The following is a 21,024-nucleotide window of genomic DNA, read 5'->3' as shown; positions in this document are numbered from 1 at the left end:
ATCCTGGTTTTTGATGCCTACCTGTTTTATCTCCTCTTCTTCTAAGATAGATACCAAACCAGTCAGGTTCTAAGATGCTCAGTCTGCATGACTGCTGTACAAGGCTATAGCTTTCAACCTTTTGGACTTCAGCCCTGACAAGCCTCAACCAGCATGACCACTAGTTAGGGATACTGGGAACGGAAGTCCTGAAAATAACTGTAGACCAAAAGTGGAGAACAAAGCACATGTGTGATGTCTTTTCTATTGCAGATGGTCAGCATTTCAGTGCATCACATCTTCAATTGAGGTTCTAGGTTAAAAATTTACTGAAGTTTTCCTTACTGTATAGCTTCAAATCTGATGTTACAACTGTCTATACTTGATATGCCTCAATAATACTTCCCATTTAAATCATTGATGCATGTTAATACATAGCAATGAGCAAATCTACTTTTACAGGTATATGCTCATGCTGGAGTACACCGGATGTTTAAAAATTAAAATGTTCAACTCTTAAGGATATTATATACTGGCGTGTGTGGATAGTTTTGTTTCACTACTATGATTGCTTGGAAGGGCTGTATTCCAGAAATGTAGGGTAGAATTTTTTCAAAAATATAAAATTTTCCATTGGTCTATTTTTCCATGGAAAATTTCTCACCCAGCCACCCATGTTTATCCATAGTTGTCTTAGCTATTGTACAACAATCAGTCATGTTAGGATGATCTAAATAAAGGATATGAACGTCTATAAACTTTATTACGTTATTTTCTCAACTTGAAATGAAACTATAAGTAATTCAAAGTGAAAGATACTTCCGCTATATCTCAGCAATAGAAAGTTAACCTGTTGGTATAAGATACCGCTGGTATATCTCTTTCAATGCATCCTGAAATACAGTGTTTTTTCAGATCTGGTCGTTTTTATTACAATAGAAGAGAGGTGTGTTGCCTTTACAGTATTATAAATAGTCCAGTAAAATAATGCCATTATTAATTTATATTGTATAAATGTTTCAATATAACACTTTAACTTAAAATGGTCAATCTGGTAATTGCTGGAAAATTTTCCAGTTCTGCTTTTTACCAGAAAACCCATATCAGTGTTGTAGGCGAAGAGTTGCACTTCAGTTCTAATAATAATGTTCAAAGTATAGTGGACCCTCACTATAATGATGTAATAAAATGGTGTTCCTTGTATAAAACGGCCAAATCAGAGTTTGCTTTTTGGAATTTTATTGGAATATTTTGAAGCAGTGGTTAGTTGGATTTGTGGATGCAGAATCTGAAGATTGTAATGTGCTTCATTGGGCTGATTGTAATGACAAATTGGTCCTTTTAATAGTCACTTTCAAGTCATCATCTTCATGGAATATATAAACCCTTAGATACCTATCAAATATCTATGAGATAGATTGTCCTGATCTAAATGAATCCTTGTTTCTTTCCTCTTCACAGATCACCATTATCTTCAAATCTTACCAAGACTGTACAGATCAAAAGGTGTACCAGGCAGTGACCGACGATTTGCCAGCAGCTTTTGTGGATGGAACCACAAGTGGTGGTGATGGTGACACCAAAAGCCTACGTATCGTGGAGCGAGTGAGCGGCAAATATGTGGAAATGCATGCCCGATACATTGGGACGACTGTGTTTGTGCGCCAGCTAGGCCGCTACTTAACGTTGGCCATCCGTATGCCAAAAGAGCTAGCCATGGCTTATGAAGAGAGCCAGGACCTGCAGCTCTGTGTGAATGGCTGCCCCTCAAGCGAACGCATTGATGACAGCGGACATCTCCCTTTGCCAGTCATGGGGCAGCTCCTTCCTCCTGGCGCTTCGAGTCAGAGCCGGTCTGTCTACACGCTGGAGAGTGCCACAGCAAAGTGCCATGAGAAGATGCCGCTGAAGGACCTCTATTTTTACTCTTGCATCTTTGATTTGCTCACCACCGGGGATGCCAATTTCACAGCCGCTGCTCATAGTGCCTTGCAGGATGTCGAGGTGCTGCACCCCAGGAAGGAGAGATGGCACATTTTCCCCAACAATGGGGCTGGGGATTGGGGGAGCGAGTTGTCTCTTCACCTTGGACTTGTGTGTTTGATGCTTGTTGTGTTTTTGTAGGTTTTTTTTCCTGTTGTGGTTGAGAACAAAGGGTTTAAAATATATATTGTCATAATATATTGAGTAAAGAGTATATATGTATATACCATGTATATGAAGGGATGTTTTTTTCTGTCCTGGGATACCCAGCGGATTGTATATATTGTGTTACCAATTTTTTCCCCATGTATGTTGAATGAAACATTCTTTTTGATTGTAATTTTTTTCCTTGCTTTTTTTGCTTTGCAGTTGGTGAAATGTTTTATAATGTCCTTTCATCAGGACCTGATAGAAAGCACTTTATTTTTTATATATTAAAATATTTATATTTATGTGTACTTAGGTAATATGTACAGCTTATATCTTTGTGTATATATACCATACCCAGTGCTCCCTCTAAGTATTTTCTAGCTTAATCAACATACTGATGATCCTTCCCTTTCCCCTCTCCCATTCCTTTGGCCAGCTAAGCCTGGCTTAGAATTCTTGTACAGATTTGAGAAGAGCCATCCCTTCTAGTTGGAGCAGCAGTGAGCAACAATTAGTCCTCCAGATCTTATTGAACTGCAGTTCTCATGGGCTGTGCTGCCTGGGCATGCTTGATGAGAATTGTAGTCCATATCTAACTGGAGGGGCTGCAAGTTTCCCACCTTTGCCTGGACGTTGGGCCAGTAGTCTTTGTTTCATGAAACAAAGATCTTCCTTTATTGTTGGTTCTCATGTTCACAGCAGTCAGAACTGCATCTTGGTTTTCCCCCCCTTGATGCAGATAATCTTTGCTTCCTTTACTTAAGGACTACTTTTATCTAATTATTTTGTACTTGGGTTGTAATGCACAAGCACAAAATGACATACCTTGTAATGATTTGTATGAAGGGCACATGTACAGAACATGAGTCTTCCCCACCCCCACTTCCAAATGTATGTGAGCAGGGCCCAAAGCTTTGGGGGGTGATTTGGATACAAGTCTCTTTAGTATATATTGGTATATGGATGTCTTCAAGTTGTTTGTATTAAATGTGTAGCCTATTATAGTAGTAGGCCTTATCTGGTTCATTTCTCTCTTTTTCCCCCATTTCCAGTCTATAAATCTGTCCACCCAAACTGCAGGGTATGTTTTCCGAGTAGCCCCAAATATTCTGAATTTTAGCATCCTGAATTGTCAAAAATAATAATAATAAGAGAGGCAGAAAATTAAGACTTTCAGTAGCTTAATCTCAAAACTGTGTGTGCGTGTAAGTAACCGGGATAATGGCTCTCATTGTCTGATGGGTAGCAGGAGTAGGGAACATGCTGTGCACTGAATGCTGTTGGACTAAAGTTCCCATTGGCTCTGCTACCTGATTTGCAGCCACAACGCCTTGGAGAACCACGTTACCTACCCTTGCCCTAAAGAAAACTGGCATAGTTTGATCCACATGGTCAGTTCAATTTTTAACAAGTTTCCCATTTGTGACATCTTCCACAGGGCAGCCATGTTAGTCTGTTAGAACTCACTCAACCCTAGAATCGTATGATGCCTTTTAAAGACCAACAATGCCAGCTAAAGTGTCTATGTGTAATGCGCACTCTTACATGAGTAGGAGGTTGGACTAGATTGCATTTAGGGTAATGTCACAATCTATGATTCCATAAGCCCCATTGAGGAAGTCAGCTGTACCTTGTGAAAATGAATGCCACAAGATTGTTTTTCTATCTTTTTATATAAAGGAGCAGATCATAGGCCTACTTTGTATTCTATTGCAAAGTAACTCTCTTCCAAGTTAGGTGGAAGATTTGGAGATTTAAGATCCAGAAAAGGTAACCTTTTTGGAGTTGAGGTGCCAGCCGCCTCAATTCAGAAGGAATATACGATAGAGAGAATAGTAATTAAGGCTCAGATATGGAAATCTGTGGTCTGCCCAGTTGTTGGACTCAAGTTTCCACCAGTTCATGCATGAATATATTGCCCAGTGGTGTCTAGAGGACCCTAGGTTTCACCTCCCTCTTCTACTTCTAATGAGAAAAGAAAGGCACCATGTCATGAATGTGTCCTATTGCTTTGTACTGCATCATGTTACTAGTTCATTACCTTAGGCCCAAGTAACTTGTGGCTCTCAGGATGTTGGACTATAGCTTCCATTGGGCTCAGACTATGTTGTCAGTTGGGATACTGCAAAATGAAGTTCACAAACATCTGGAGAAGGACAGGCTTGTTGCAAAGCATAGATTTTTGTCTCCTTTGCCAATGTTCCTTGGGATTTGAGCTTTCTGTCATCTTTGTGTGTTGTGCTACACCTTTGATCTGGAGTAGAGCCTGGTTGGGACTCATTATGATCTATGAATAGTTGCTAATTGGGATTGAATTGAGGGTTGTTGACATATAGTGGTTAAATCTATGTGCTGAGGAGTAGTTGGTGATGTTGCAATAAAACACTTCCATAAGACCTAGTAATATTAGCCTCTCTTTGGTGGCTCTTCCAGAGATAGTGAAGTTAAACCCAAGCATCTGACAGTGCTTTGATTTAGTGATAGAATCTAAGAAAATACAGTCATCCTTCCACATTTGCGGTTTTGACTTTTGCAAATTTGATTTAAAATGTTCTTTCTAGGAATCTTTTAATCCTCCAGTAGACCCCATGGGCAAATTCCTCTAGTCATGCTGGATGATTTAAGAGATTTCTAGAAAACAACTTTTTCCAGTGCAATTCTGTGTTTAGCTTCCTGTGGATACTAACAATACAGTTGTGCTGGTGAACCTAGAGATTCCTGGAGGATGTTCTCTCAATTTTTTTTTTAAAAAGGCAATTTATTTATTCATGTTTTTCACTTTCACAGAGTTTTGGGCCCCTAGCCTCAGTGAATGTGGAGGTCTGACCGTGTATCATTTTATAACTTGTCAGTGCAGGAAATGGGCATAAGGGCAAAACTGCAATTGTATGAAGTCAAAATGGTGTCGAGACTAGGCTCCCATTTCCTAGTCTCATGTAAATTAATTCATGCAATCCCGAACTGTTTTGCTTTACGGAAAAAGAAAAACACACTGCCTTTAATTGTTTCGGAAATGGAGTATTTGAAGCACAAAAAAACCCCTACCCCATCCCTTGGTTTTGTATGGAGAGAAACATGACCTTAGAGTAGTTGAATTTTACCTTTTTTGTGTGCCAAGTGGTAAGGTATTTGTGGAAGAAGTCTGGTAGACAAGTCTAGAGTTGTTAGCTGCAATGTGAGCCCATCGTAAACAACAGCTGCGTGCTAACTAATTTCCTGTGTTCCCGAGCCCCACAAGTGTATATGTACGCTAATATCTAAATCATGAAGTCCAGAGATAAGTAATATTTCAGAAATGTTAGTACCTGGAATGTATGTATGTTTCTTTTCCATTTTTTTAAAAATTAGTTTTTAATTTTCTTGGCCCCGCTGTGGGATTTCATGAGAAAATGTTATTTGCACATGTCAGCTCTTGAAGTCCCCCACAGTTAATGCCAAACATATGGATAGTTTGAAGCTGGTGAGTGGTCTCTGGGGAGAACTTATGCTTAGAGGGAACACTGGTTTTCACAGACACTCCAAATGGCTGTCTCTCTCACACAGAAGGCTTCAAGCTGATTTTTATGCTTTGAGAGGGAGGGAAAATGAATCCCAACCCCACTGTGTGCCCAGTTTTTTTCTTATTGTTGTTGAAAAGCCCTTTAGATGTGGTTCATGGATATACTAATAAGTATATGTTTGTGTAAAAAAGAGAAAGGAAAAAAAAGTGACCGTGCAGTGTATAAATATTTTAAATTATTACAATAGAAGAATAAAGTTACATACCATGCTGTGGAATGTTTGCCTTGTGCTATTACTGATCTCTAGTGGCTGCTTGTATATGACATCTGGAAGATGGGAAATGCAATTCACAGGTTTAATGAGGAGGCTGGGCTTCATTGTTCTCAGATTGCTTTTGCCAAGGTACCTTCTGGAATATAAGCAACTGACTTTATTCTGAGTCAGATCATTAGAAGACTGAAATTCTTGAAGCAGAGAGATACACAGGGACACTTGGCATCTCTGGGCAATGCCACTATTTTGTCTGCTTTCCTTTCATCATGCAGTTGTTTCTCTGAAGGTCACTGCTTTTAAAATTGTGGATCCAGGCCCTAAATGGGGTCCCCTTAGCTCAGTGGTTCTCAGCCTTCAACTCCCAGAAATCCTAATAGCAGCTGGTAAACTGGCTGAGATTTCTGGAAGTTGTAGCCCAAAACACCCGGGGACCCACAGGTTGAAAAGCACTGTCTTAGCTTAATGGTAATATAAGTACTTTTGTTGCATTACTCTACACCAAGGGGGCGGGGGTGTTAAAAAGTTGGTGCTCCCTTTCTTTAGTCACAATTTGAAATTCAGTAGCTATTTTAGCTTATCTCCTGAATAAACTAAATACGCCTGGCTTGACAGCAGTACGTGTGAAAAAGATCTTGGGAGCCTACAATGTGATGCGGCGGCAAAAAAAGTCAATGGGATTTTGGTCTGCATAAATAGGAGTATAGTGTCTAGATCCAGGGAAGTCATGCTACCCCTCTACTCTGCCTTGGTTAGGCCACACCTGGAATGCTGTGTCCAATTCTGGGCACCACAGTTGGAGGGAGATGTTGACAAGCTGGAAAGCGTCCAGAGGAGGGCGACAAATGATTAAAGGTCTGGAGAACAAGCCCTATGAGGAGCGGCTTAAAGAGCTCAGCATATTTAGCCTGCAGAAAAGAAGGCTGAGAGGAGACATGATAGCCATGTAAATATATGAGGGGAACTCATAGGGAGCAAGCTTGTTTTCTGCTGCCCTGGAGAGTAGGATGCGGAACAACGGCTTTAAACTACAGGAAAGGAGATTCCACCTGAATATTAGGAAGAACTTCCTCAGTGAGAGCTGTTTGGCAGTGAAACTGCCCTGGACCATGGTGGAGGCTCCTTTGGAGACTTTTAAGCAGAGGTTTGATGGCCATCTGTCAGGAGTGCTTTGAATGTGATTTTCCTGCTTCTTGGCAGGGGGTTGGACTGGATGGCCCATGAGGCCTCTTCCAACTCTATGATTCTATAATCATTGACGGTCTTCACAGCAGATAATTATACAGAGAGAGCAGAGAAGTTTTTAAATCATTCTTATATGCCTCCAAGTAATTTCGGACTTAAGACAACCATAAAGTAAACCTATCATGGATTTTCCTAGCAAGATTTTTTCAGAGGGGGCTTGCTATTCTTTCATTTGAGGCTGAGTGAAGATGGCTTGCCCAAGGTCAGCTAGTGGGTTTCTATGGCGAAGAAAGGATTAGATCAGGCATGGGTAAACTTGGACCCTCCAGGTGTTTTGGACTCCCAACTCCCACAATTCCTAACAGCTTACCAGCTGTTAGGAATTGTGGGAGTTGAAGTCCAAAACACCTGGAGGGCCCAAGTTTGTCCATGCCTGAATTAGAGTAACCCTGATTTCCAGAGTCGTAGGCTACTTCTACATAGCCGTTTAATCAGTCATGACATGGATTAAAGAGAACCTGTTCGCTGCAGAAATGGCTCCATAAATAAGGAGGTAGTCTTATCAAATATAGTAAACATTTACTGCTTACAACGTGTAGTAGTCAAACTCAACATTTCACAAAAGGATTGTTTTCCAGAATGAAAAAAAATACTTGTTCAGATCTCTGCTTTGAAAAGCTGTAGTCCTGGGTTTACTAAAGGGCAGAAGAGTGTGACTTAGTGATACAGTAGTTAATCCAACTTGCATTTGCTGGAAGAAATCAACACTTTTAGCCCAAGAACAGGCCTTTTAATAAACTTATTAAAGGAATGCACATCAATCCAAGATGCAAAAATAATAGTGGATTCTATAAAGCTGCTTGCTTGAGTTGTTGAGGTTCTGAAATATCTTTTTAGAAGTTCCTACAGTCTACAGTATCTAATGGAGCAGTGCACTAATTCATTTATCCTAATAACACATATTGTTAGAAAATCCATATCCAAGATTAATGCAGCAAATACTATTACACTCTTTAGAGACAGACAAGTGCAGGAGATCAGAGGGCAAATTTTCTGTCCCAGGGCTCAGTGGGCTGCGGACTGCCAACTAAAAAACAGAAATGGCCAGAACCTGTTTCCTTTTCATTTTTAAAAGTATGTTGGATGCCTACAACCTAAAAAGAGGAATAATTCAGCTTGGAGACTTCTAGAAAAGGCAATTCACTCTTTTTTCACTCAGAAAAAAGCAGTTTGAATAGGCTGAAAATTATAAAGCATGTTTCTCCAGGACTCTGCTCACCCTTGTAACAATGGCAACCTGGTTTCTTTCTTTCAAACCCAGTTAAATTGTAGCAATTAGGATGATAAACACAGCAGTGAACACTGTACCTAAGAAATGGATCAGTTCAAGAGGTACTGAAACTGATTTTACTTCACTTTTGGAAACCTGTGACTCTCCAACCATTGGCTGCCAACTCCCATCATCCCTAATCAGCCTGGAGAATAGCAGTTTATCATTGGGAAAGCTGACATTTACCCACCAATTTCACAAATTCATTATGGCAGTAATAGTATGGAGTCAGTTATTTTCAAATAGAATCTAACAACAAATGTGTAATTAAAATACTATTGCTTGATGAAACAGGTTTCGGAGATCGCATTTTAAAAGTAAGACCAAGGTATAAAGTGTATAAATTAACATTTTCTATCTCAATTTGCATTTCCAAGTTGGCTTCCAGAGCTAGGAATAATGTCCTATCACTGCAACAGTTGAAAAATGAAAATTATAATTACTTGTACATTGTTAGTTAAATGTCATTTATAACATTGGTATTGCCTGCATAAATTGTTAAGTTTTAGCCTTCCATAAATATAGTGCAATTCTGATAATGGTCAAGATCTTGCAGAGGTATTGCGACAATAGGGCTGCATCTACAGTATATAATTAATGCAGTTTGACATCACTTTAACTGCCATGGTTCAATGGTATGAAAATTATAAGAATTAGAGTTCTTACTCTTTAGCTTTCTTCACCAAACTGCAAATCATAGAACTCCATAGCATTGAGCCATGGCAGTGAAAATGGTGTCAAACTGCATTAATTTTAGTGCAAATACACCAAGTCTCCTGATCTGAATCCCTCCCCCCCATCCCCGAGTAGGTTTCTGCTGCTGTTCTTTGAACTGTGGCGTTCTAGTGGCATCGGGGCTGGATGCATCCCATTTACTTTTTGCACCCCATTTACTAGGGCTGCAGAACTTCTTCAGTGGATATGCCTACCCAGCTTTTAAGATGGGTTTGGAGACCATTTCTGGTTGTGGCAATGACCAGAAATGTGAACAGTATTTGAGGTTGTAAGTCTTGTTGAAATACGAACAAGATTCCAGCCGGTGTTTTCAATGATGAAAATGAATTGCCATTGCTACATGCTTTTCCCTTAATAGCAGCTGGGATCTCCAAATCTTTCTGCCCACTATCCTGGGATGTCCTAGAATCATCGCAGTTAGCCTTCCATCTCGAGTCATTTTCAATCCATTATCAACCAAGTTTTGGATTTGTTGCTATGGATTTTCTCTCCACGTTCCCACCAGATTATGTTAGGTTCGGTTATGCTACAAAATGCAGTGTTCCAAGATCCATCATTAGTAAATTAAACTCAGGTTGTCAAAATATAAAATTATATATTTTAAAAAACAAAGAATATACTTTTTACCAAGTCATCCAATAATTTAAATATGCTATGTCATTACAAGCCACTGGTAAAAGAGGTTCTGTCTTCTCATGCTTATATACTGAACAATAATTCCATCAGATATTTTTTTTCAACGTTTTTCCACAACTCATCAAGACAAGGTGAGTTAGAAAGGAAACCTTCAAGAGGGGGAAGCTCATTTAATTAATTTACAATAATTTACAGCCATTTTGTAAAAAGGCATTGCAACTGATCAAACCGGAGAATGCCCAGCTATTTTACAATTATAGGTACAGAATTTAAATATTCAAGCTTATTGATGAAAAAGCGGCAAGATGGTTGCAGTGTACAATGTAAACAAATAGCTTTGGAAAGTGAACAAAGTCCTTGAATCCTTATGTTATGTTACTTTGTTTTATTTTTCTTTTATTTTTTAAAAAAACCTCTTGATTTTTTTTTTCTGAAACATGATCACAGGCTAACATGTGAATGATCCTTTACAAACATAATTTAAATTGTATTCAGGATAAAACCACTTTGACAAGGAGTTGAGATTAAGATCCAGTCTGAGTGGGGCAGTGTTGAGGTCCCTGTAAAAAGTAAACATTTTTTTTTCATTTCTTAAAAAAATGTGCTACAACATTTGCAGCACAGTGCAGCATTAAAACTTTTAAATACAAAAATATCTCTTCTTCTGTTGGGATAATAGGTTTAGCATATTGGAAAGTAATAACAATACTGCTACTCATAGCACATCCGGTCCATGTCTTTCAAGTCATGTAAGGCAATTGCTGTGTTAGTTTATTGTGTATGGCTAAAAAAAAGAGTCCAAGAAACATTAGTCTTTGCTATGTTTTCCGACTACTCCACATATGTTCTGGAGTACTTTTGTGATCTGTTGAATGTTCAAATGGAGATCTGTGTCCTAATGGAGATCGCGAATCGTATGGAGACCTCTGATCTAAGGGTGACCTGGGGCCACTACTGGAAGCTCTGTGGTCCATTTGCCAGTCTGAGTGATACCGATAATCCCTGGAAGATTTGTGATGACTGTAGTCTGAACTGGACCGATGATCTAAGGGCATCCGATGATCTGAGTGTAATCGACTGTCTTTTAAACTTCCTTCCAGGTTTGACCTGTGATCTCGATTCCTGTGGTCATCTAGTTTTCTATGTTTACTTTCACTGTAATATCTGGAAAAATATGAAAGAAAATTGTAATAGCAGTGGATAAAAATGTAAAACACTACATCTTGTAGAATGTGCATCAACAATCATTTCTCTCTAAAAAATATTTAGGTTCCTTAAAGTAACATTTCTGCTTTCTGCTAAAACAAAGGTATGAATTTTCCTACCTTTACAAATCACCAGCACATACAATTCCCCTTTCCTATATAACTACACAGTCTTTCAGTGCTTGAACTTGATTACCTATTACATCAAATGGAGTGATCTGGTATTTATATTGTGAGATAAGGAAACGTGTCAGATATAGGCAAGTTTGTGATTTTTCAGGGGAAAAACAGCAGGTAGCAGGGCAACAGAGACAATGTGGAGGGGAAAGGGGTGCTGTCCTGACCCTTCCCCCACCCCACAGTTCTCACTGTTAAAGAAATCAAATATGCTGACCACATGTAACGTCAGACCTGTTTTTCCACTTACTCCAACCAACATTTTAAAGAAATACTGAGGAAATGAAGGATTGAATTGATAAATACCACTGAACTCACCTGTTATCCTGTTTATAATGATCCCAATCCCTATGATCCTTCCCGTTGCTGAAGGAAGAATAAGATCTTTTCCTAGAATCACTTTTTTTATAAGCGTCCCCATGAAGTCTGTCTTTGTGATGATCATGATACTGTGATAAGTGTCTGTCAGATGAATAACTGTCTCTGCTGCTATCATCATGATTTGTGTTCTCTTTCAGCCGTTCCACTTCTGCTTAAATAGAAAGACAGAGATTTCTTAGTTGTAAGTACAGGCAGTCCCCGAGTTACAAACATCTGACTTACCAACAACTCATAGTTAAGAACGGGGGCAAGACAACAGGAAGTGAGACAAATCTATCTCTAGGAAGGGAAATTCACTTCCGAAAGAATGATCATGAGGAAAAGGTTTGTCACTGAAGCTTGATCACCAATCCTTGTTTCCAAAACAAACAATTTTTTTCAAAATCCAGTTATCACAGAGATAGAAAGTGGGGTAAAATGTTCCAAACAGGGACACAGATAGCAAAACAAACACTACAGGGACGTTAACCCTTCCCTATGCTATCCAAAGCTATAGATAGATAGGCTGGAATCACCCTTAAAAATGTACCTGTTCCGACTTACATATAAATTCGACTCAAGAACAATCTTGTTTGTTACTTGTCAAAATTGATAACTGAATAAATGGGCCAATGTCCCAGATTAAAAAAATCATTCAAAGAAGTGCTTTCTTTAAAAACAGGAAAAATAAAATACCAAAAACAGGTAATCAAAGCTTCAAAAAGGGGGAAAACTGATCTAAAAATGATAAAAGGCATTAACCTGTCTCTCATTCCTAATATTTCATCCTTTCACTAACTTAGAAAACAGTAATAAAACTGGTCATCCAAAATGACTGCTTGTAGTTACTAGTGTAGAAATACAATCACAGTTATTATGTAGGCTTCTCTCACAAATATACCAAAACGTCTGTTTGACTTGGAACAGTGCACATTAAATTTACATAGAAATTGACTATTTAGCAAGTAAGCATTCAAAGTTGAGCTTCTTACCTGGGTTTCTGATTATGTGTGTGTTCATACTACTGCTGATATTCTGATCATTATGCTGCTGAAATAAATAGGGAAATTATTACTCTGATTTAATTTTTAAGTAGTCAAGTTCCCAGTAAAATTCAGTTCATGAAGTGACATTTTTTTTAAAAAAAGACAAAAACACAGATTATATCCAACCCATCAGGATTGCTCTGCATTATATCAATAAAAATGTAGACTTTGAAACACACTTTTAAAAAGCTGTTACCTGAGTTTCCTGGCGTTTTTTAATTGCATGTTTGTACAATTTATGTAGCTTCCTGGCATCAAATTCTGTAAATTTCGAAACAAAAATCCAGAGATTTCTAGAATTGGAGAAAAGAAGAAATTGATTTAGATCTCTATTCTTATGAAATGCTAATCATCTTCCTGATCCTTTTGTATACTGGGCTTTTGATATTCTTTAACTGCCATGAAAGTTGGTATCAATTTATGGTGGCCCTATGAATGTGAGACTTCGAAGGCATACTGTTATGAACAGCCCTGATGTAGTTTTGCAACCTCAAACTTTGATATTACACTTTTTATTTTTTATTAGATCTTGTTATAGAATGAATGATATTGTATTCCAAATAAAAACAATTAACTGAAAAAACATTTTTTTAGAGTAAGTGCACAAACCTAAAAGCACATAGGCAGATACAGCTCAAATTGTATGAGGTGCATTTACTTTTTACGTTTAGTATAATGGAGTGAAGCTTCCATCTAGTGGTTATAGAAGGTATAAACCAGCTTTGTAGGCTCACATAACAACTTTTTTGTCTGGCAGTATCCTTCAGCTGTCACCTTGTAAGAGAGCCATATAGAATGATAATGATAATATTTTTATTTATTTCTTACCCGCCTCTCCTCACGGCTCGAGGTGGGTTACAACAGAGCCATACAAAACACCTTTTTATATTACAGACAAATCTGTTATTCTATTGCTTTTTCTCTTCACAACTGGACATGTCCAAATCTCAAAAAAGGGAGGGTTAAATTCTGAACAAATCTGGCAATTGATTTCCCCATACCTTCAATTCAAAAGTCCAAGCACACATCTTGCTTTTCCTGCTTGTGTATAGGACAACAGAACAATCTGTAATGTCTGTTGAGTAGATGCAGCCTGACTTTTTCAAGTGTTGTATTACTGTATATACTCGAGTATAAGCCTAGGTTTTCAGCCCTTTTTTTAGGGCTGAAAAAGCTCCCCTCTGCTTATACTCAAGTGAGGGTCCTGGCTGGCTTCTATTCAGGTTGGCTTATACTTGGGTATATAGGTATTCAGAGTTGGACAGTCTTATCTTATTAAAGTCTTATTATCTTAAATTAGTTTCATATAAATATTCAAAAACATCTAACCTACTGATGCTTCAAATAATGCAATTTTATTAATATCTATTTTTATTTTTGAATTTGACCCGTAGCCGATGCATTTCCCACCCTCGTCTTATACTCGAGTCAATGAGTTTTCCCAGATTTTGTGGTAAATTAGGTGCCTCAGCTTATATTCGGGTCGGCTTATACTCGAGTATATATACTTTTCTTTTAAATCAATAATTTTAATTCTTTTTATTTTATTGAGTTTAACATGATTTTAATCATAACTTTTTTGTATATTTTAGGTACCTCTATTTTTACTTGCTATCACTTTTGTTTTGTAAGCCACTCTGAGTCACGGATTTGGGGGATAAGTGGGTACAAAAAAAGGAACAAAAACAGAATAACATATGGAGGACCACCACAAACATGTTCAGATCAAAAAGCCCATGGCACAGAGATGGGAATCTTAACTGGGGTCCAGGGAAAAGGAATTTTAATGACACCAAAAAGAATCACTAGGTTTAGAAAATGGTTGACTTCTCTCCATCCCAGACAAACTGTGAACATATATGATTACGCGAATATTGCCATCTTTGAATATACTTACTTCCTCCATTGCTTGATTTGTTCAGGATTTGTATATTCCTTTAGACATTCAGTTATGTGATCTCCTATTTTGATAAGACATTGTCTTGTATGTTCCAGTTGTTCCCTTTCTGAAAGACCTTTTTCTGGCCGATCCAGCTGCTTCAAGGCCGCTTTGACAGGCCTCATTCTTTCCTTGCACTGCAAAAATATTTTCAGAAAATGGAGCCTGAAATTGTGTCAATTAACCCCTCAGCTCAATGACACTTACAAACATACTGAATAGCATAAAGACACTAATTGCTGCTTTCTCTTACTCCCTCTTTTTGATAATTACGCAAATTAAACACCATTAAAAATTTGATTTTGAACATCAAACTTAAATATTTAAATATTCTAAGACACTCTGTCCAGCACCAATCCACCACCATGTATTACTCCTTTCCTGTTTATTAAATAACCTAGATCAGGATTCTCAACTTTTTGAGCTACATAAACATATTTTAGGTTTTGAGAAAATATTGCAAACATCTCAAAATGACTGCCAGGCTAACTGCAAAATTTACTACTGGGTTTCAGGTCTAAGCATGAAATTCATTTATGTTTCATATGCACATTATATGCACATAGTCTGATGGTAATTTTATACAATATTTTAAATAGCTTTGTGCATAAATGTTTGTGCAAACTGAATAATCAGAACAGCAAAGATGTCACATATATATAATTTTAGATAAAGTCAACCTATAGTTCCTTAATTTATATGCTGTCTTTCTCCTGGCAAAACAAATTACAATTAAAAGCATAGTAATAGAATATATATTTTTAAAACCATTGAACATTGAATGAACCATTGTTTAAAAGCTGAAAACTGTTGAAAAAAAATCAATCTGTCACTCAACCACAGTTTAAGAAGTCCATGTATAGAATTGCAGCCTAAATGTCCTAAAAATAACAATAAAATATTATAGGTTGACTATCCCTTATCCAGAAATCCAAAATCGGAAATGCTTCATAATTGTCCACAGGACTGACTGAGACAATGTTATTTTTGGTTCCTGACATTTCATGCACAGAATTAAACATAAATGATTTTCATGTTTATATGTAGGTTCCATCTTCAAGATATACTCATTATGAACATGCGAATATTCCAAAATCCAAATAAATCAGAAATCCGAAACACTTCTTTTCCCAAGCATTTCAGGTAAAGGATATTCAAACTATAGTTTGCATTTCTGAGAAAAGACTGACTTCTCCCTATATTAAATACAATACACAAAACTGCCATACTGCCCTGGCACGTTTTGCCACAAAGGTGCTTTGAAAAGACAGTGAGATGATGTGTAAATCAATCTTCACAATGACTTAATATAAATCTTAAATCCTCAAAATGTCTTACTATACTGAATGTCTTCTGATCCAACTCTTCAGATTCTTCAGATATAGGAACTGGCTCGCTACTCGCTGTTATATGAACAGGTGTGTCAGCTGAAGGGACTTTCTTGCTTTTCTCTTTGCTGTCAGGTTTGGAGTCACTAGTCTATAAATAAAAAAGTTAGGTTTCTGAAGTGATGTGGTACAGAGAGTGAACTACATTGGGCAGGGCAACGTTTTACGAAATGAAAGAGCAAAATACAGGAGACACAAAAATGTTAATGCTCCTTTGGCAGCCAACTGCAGACGACAGCAGACAAACTAAATCAAGTGCCTGCTTAAAAGAGAGAAGGGATAATTGTCCTATATAGTTTCCACTTAATTACCTTTTCTTCTTTCAATTCCTTTTCTCGCTGTATATATTCCTTTGTTTTGTTTTCCCTCTTCTCTTTTATGTCTTTTTCCCGCAATTCTTTCTTGTCCTCTTTTTCTTTCTTCTCTCTTTTAAGCTCCCTCTTGTTTTCCTTAGTCTCTCTTTTCTCCTCAGCCTCCTTTTTCATGCCAAGATCTGCATCAAGGTTTTCTTCATTTTCTTTTTCTGCTTTTATCTTTTTATTTGAATGTTTCACAGAAACCACTTCATCCTGGAATAGTGAAGCATACATCATGCATACAACAAAAACATTGACAACAGTCAGATGTTACTCTTGAATCCAACCAACCAATTGGGATCAACCAATCCATGACCAGGAAACACTACAGAAAATTCTAACATAATTTTTAAACTCTGAAGCTTTACTCTATATTTATTTATTGTTTGAAATAATTGTTCCTTATTCACTTAAACATTTCAAAGGAGCAGAGATGTGGGCTATGTGGAAGTTAAGGAGGATTGATTGTTTCCTTGCATATTTAATTCAGTTCTCAGGTATTTTTGGCTATTGATAAAATAAGTAACATCAAGAGTGCTAAAACTTGTATATTAAACTGAACATAAATTCTGTATGCAGAACTGCTCTCCCAGCAACGAGTACAAATGTAGCAAGTCAAGATGCTTTTATCTGAACATTTTTCAAATCAAATAATTTTTCTCTTATATCAATTGCATTGGCTTCTAATTCTGTTCTTAGTCCAACTTATGGTGCTGCTTGTGTTGTTATATGCTTTCAAGTAGACAATAATTTATGAAGCTGCTAAGATGAAGCTACCACAGCTTCTTCCTGGCATGATTTGTCCATAGGGGGTTTGCAACAGTCTCCCTCTGAGGTTGAGAGTGTGTCACTTGCACAAGATCATCTCTTGGGTTTCCATGGCTGAGCAGCAATTTGAATTATGGTCTCCCAGAGTCCTGGTCCAATGCTCAAACTATTACATCATGCTGGCTCTAAAGGTGCTGATTCTAAGGTCCTAAATGACTAAATGCATGGATGCCTGAAAGACAGCCTTCCCACAAACATGATCATATGGCTGATCTCACTCAGATTTTTTGATGACTGGTTGGCACAAATGTGAGAAACGGTGATGTTGGTGGGGTAGAGGTTGGATTGCTCATAAAATAAAGGGGGCATTCTGATCACGTTGCAATGATCCAAGTCAAACATGGCATCGTAAGTCACAAACAGAATGCCAGCCATTAATTTGATTCCACCTGGACTTTAACTATGTTTAATTGCAATACCAAATTACAATATCTGGATCTTTAATCTCTCAATTTTTAGAAATGTGGAATGCTTTATTTTTATTGTATTGTAAACCGATTAGGCAAATTTGGTTAGGGCTGAATGGTGGCCTAGATTTATTATTTTCATTTTTACTATAGATGGAAATACGTATGAGATTTATTTGATAAGCAAAAGTTTTCCAAGTTTTAAAGAAGTGACCATTTGCAATTATATGGCAAAATAATACTGCTAATAATAATTCATTTATATACTGTCCTATCTCCCTGAAGGGATCAGAGAAGTGATATCAAAACCAATTTCTGGACAAAAGTAACGTCTAACAAGAAGTACATCTAATACGACAGAATCATCTATAGAAAAGTATGATTTGCCCAATCCACTATATTTTGCCAGCATTGTATGTGTTTGTTTCAGATCATGCACTATATTTATCATACTGTGTAAAATAACAACACACCAGAAATCATCACATGACATCTTACCCAGGCTCATATAAATATATTATTATTACTTTAGGAAAGTGACAAAACTTCCGAATAGTTCATATCTGAACAGCCCTTTCAAGACACAGACACCATAACTTAAGAATGATTTTGTAAAGGTAAATATCAATATTCACCTTGCTGTCATCCTCTTCCTCTTCTTCAGATTTATCCGATGCAGCTGGTGATGTATCACTTTTTATCTCCTCTTTTATTTTTGCTGCTTTTATGGACTTGCTCTTCTTGGATCTCATTTTCCGTCTCTTTGAACCTCCCTGCATATTAGAAAGATTTTAGAAGTGGACTACTAATACTACTGTAACTATTATTTATAGTACAAGTTCAAATAGTTGCATTCTTCTAAATTACATACGTTGTAAGAAAAAGAAAAAGAACTAGTTAAAAAAATCATGCTTACAGAATTGATTTCCCCTTTTTATGAGTATTTAATTTAATTTAATGATTTGAAAAAGTCATGCACATAATTATTAGGTCTATACTATCAACGGCACCATCCTACTGTAAACAGAACAACTTACTGCCCCAGAAAGCCTTTGGGCCTCCTTCCTTGCAAGATCCTTATTTAGTAATTTTATGAGGTAGTCTGCACGTGTTTGCAACTGCTTGGCTTGGGGTTTCTTATCTGGATCATCCGGTAGAATCTGAAAGGGCAATTAGGAATAGTTTATTTAAATTACACAAAAAACATGAATATATGGATAAAAATAAAGTACAGTATTTGCTAAATTGGGAAAAGGTTTCTGAACTGGACTTGTTTCAGCTTAATTTTCAGCTCACATATATTTTAAGGACTTTATGGTTCAGGTCTTTAACACTTCTGTAAATTCCGTCTTCTGTGTTTAATATAAATGTTAACAAAATAATTTTGAATGGAGCAAACTGCCAAGTAGCATTATCTGCACAGCTCATTTTAACATTTATTTACGAATACATACAAAGGCACATACTTATGTATGAACAATCTCTATGCATACACACGCATGTGTGTAATATATAACTAGATTGGTCAAAATGATAAAATGGGTTCAGTTCTCAACAACTGTACTATGAAAGCAAAACCTATATACAGTTCCTGATATTTTGTCTAATAGACATACATTGTGTCTCCTTCAAGTGCTGCTATAAGCCCAAATCCACTTTCCACACACCATCGTGACAGAATTTACTGATATATATATAAATATATGACTCAAAACAATCGCAAACAGACACTCATTTTGGCGAATAATGGTTCAGTAAAAGGGACAAAGAATCTTAAGGACCAAAGTCCTCCTACAGTATTGTACAGACAACTAGAAGTACAGGAGACAAATGAGGAGATGTGGTGTGCAGATAGCAAATGAAATGAATTAAGAAGATTTGGTATGTATCAGTTTCTCTCTTGAGTTGTCCCAAAGATGCTTGGCAACATTGTTTTGATCTCCTGAGCTATGATATATTCAACAGATGGAAAACAGGCTTACCTTGTGTGTTAAATTGAGGTCTGGGTCCATTTTTATCATTTCCCAGCTACCATATCCATATTCATAGATGCCAATTAGAAGATTGGAATCATCTTCCCTTCCCCAGTCCATATCAAAATGAGCAGCCTTAGTGTGACAAGGAACAGCGTATCTACACAAAAAATAATAAGCAACTTTAACAGCTCTTCATGGGATTTCAAAACTAACCAAAGACGTAAATATCAACAAACATTGATAAATAATAGCATCATCATCATCATTATTATTATTATATCCTTCCACCAAAGAGAATGCATTGTTCTTCCCTCACTTTATGTTTAGGACAAATATGTGAAGTAGGTTAGACTGGGTATAGCTGGGTTCAGCTCAGTGAGTCTCATGGATGAGTAGAGGTGCCTGAGCTACCCAGATGTTGTCAGGCATCTCAGTGACTATATTATACTGACTCTACTCTTCAAGAGTTTGCACTAAAACTGTCTAGCTTATTAAGGGATCAGATACCAATTCAGGAAAATTGTGGTAAAAGCAGAGTATGGTGTTATGCAATTGTGAATTTTCTAGACTTGAGATGGGGAAAACATGACTCTTGGCCCTATTTTGCAGAACCTAATGTTCCAGGAGACCCCAAAGCTCGCAAATTCCCCTCCTCCAAGTAATTTCATTTAGTTTGATTTCTGGACAAATTATGCCTCTTAATAATTTGAACTGCCACAAAAATGTGGCAAGTTAGGATTTCTTGCCTCCTCCAAGAGCTGTTTTCCTGCCTAAAGCTGACACAAGATGCTTTATCACTTCCAGTTGCACTAAGAGCAATGTTGAGCCCCAGGGGTACATGTTGATGTGTATTAGTCCTGCTTCGTTCATAGCTGTGTTTTGCTGTAAAGATAGAACATTAGGAACTCCCCAGTATAAATATATGCTTAAAGAAGAACAAACAAACCTCTTCCTTTCCTCTGGATCTGAAGGAATTGATTTATGCAGCGATGCTAGCTCTTCTTCATGGGCTATGACTAGTTTGGCATTTACTTGAACTCCTGATATTCTGAATGTTGGGCCTTTAACTTTTCCAAGTCTGCCCCCTTAAAATAAAAATACAAACCAGGCAAGTATTACATGAGTTTTATACATAACTGTTCTATGGTCTAAACATCTAAATCTTCAGATGAAGTGATAATATGTCCTCACAGATACAGCACACATAATGAATGTAAACCTTATCACAATATTATCTAACCCAATATCATCTATAGTTTTAAGCTGGTTGTATGACATGTTATTTGCTTATGTGGTTATCATGAAACAAATAATACTACCCCAGAAAACAACATGCCTTATATGACTTTCAAAAGTTAGAACAAATCATCTAGTACAGTGGAGTGAGAGGAAACTACTCAGTTTACTCAATTTTATTGGTCTAGATTGTTCCCAGGAATGCACTAAGAAAGACAAATGTAACATATGAACTGGGCAACGATGTGTGGCTGAAAGTTACTGCTAGAAACAGTACTGGAATAATAATGGGGACTGTTATGAGTCGTAGCAGTTAAAGCCTGTTTATAACACCTAT

The 21,024-nt window shown here is 37.2% G+C and overlaps 2 protein-coding genes across 6 annotated transcripts in view; one reads left to right on the top strand and one right to left on the bottom strand.

Annotated features, from left to right (window-relative positions):
• rgmb (repulsive guidance molecule BMP co-receptor b) overlaps positions 1–5,889 on the top strand; it is a 46,525-nt gene extending 40,636 nt beyond the window's left edge. For both annotated transcript variants that reach the window (XM_008103077.3, XM_062972233.1), the window contains exon 5: positions 1,441–5,889. In XM_008103077.3, the coding sequence (XP_008101284.1) occupies positions 1,441–2,103 (663 nt within the window). In that variant the 3' untranslated portion in view covers positions 2,104–5,889. The remainder of the gene's footprint in view (positions 1–1,440) is intronic.
• A 4,030-nt stretch (positions 5,890–9,919) lies between these two features.
• Positions 9,920–21,024, bottom strand: part of chd1 (chromodomain helicase DNA binding protein 1) — a 56,560-nt gene continuing 45,455 nt past the window's right edge. Inside the window, exons 27-37 of one of the 4 annotated variants that reach the window (XM_008103078.3) lie at positions 20,398–20,536; positions 19,458–19,608; positions 18,513–18,635; positions 18,111–18,248; positions 16,196–16,453; positions 15,835–15,975; positions 14,455–14,633; positions 12,754–12,850; positions 12,504–12,561; positions 11,470–11,683; positions 9,920–10,933 (exon numbers count right to left, since the gene is read on the bottom strand). In XM_008103078.3, the coding sequence (XP_008101285.1) occupies positions 10,588–10,933; positions 11,470–11,683; positions 12,504–12,561; positions 12,754–12,850; positions 14,455–14,633; positions 15,835–15,975; positions 16,196–16,453; positions 18,111–18,248; positions 18,513–18,635; positions 19,458–19,608; positions 20,398–20,536 (1,844 nt within the window). In that variant the 3' untranslated portion in view covers positions 9,920–10,587. The remainder of the gene's footprint in view (positions 10,934–11,469; positions 11,684–12,503; positions 12,562–12,753; positions 12,851–14,454; positions 14,634–15,834; positions 15,976–16,195; positions 16,454–18,110; positions 18,249–18,512; positions 18,636–19,457; positions 19,609–20,397; positions 20,537–21,024) is intronic. The other 3 variants (XM_016990947.2, XM_003216377.4, XM_008103079.3) reach the window with 3 other exon arrangements.

The sequence above is a fragment of the Anolis carolinensis genome, chromosome 2, assembly GCF_035594765.1.
Source record: "Anolis carolinensis isolate JA03-04 chromosome 2, rAnoCar3.1.pri, whole genome shotgun sequence".
Lineage (NCBI taxonomy): Eukaryota > Metazoa > Chordata > Lepidosauria > Squamata > Dactyloidae > Anolis > Anolis carolinensis.
This window is presented reverse-complemented; position numbering and strand designations above follow the sequence as displayed.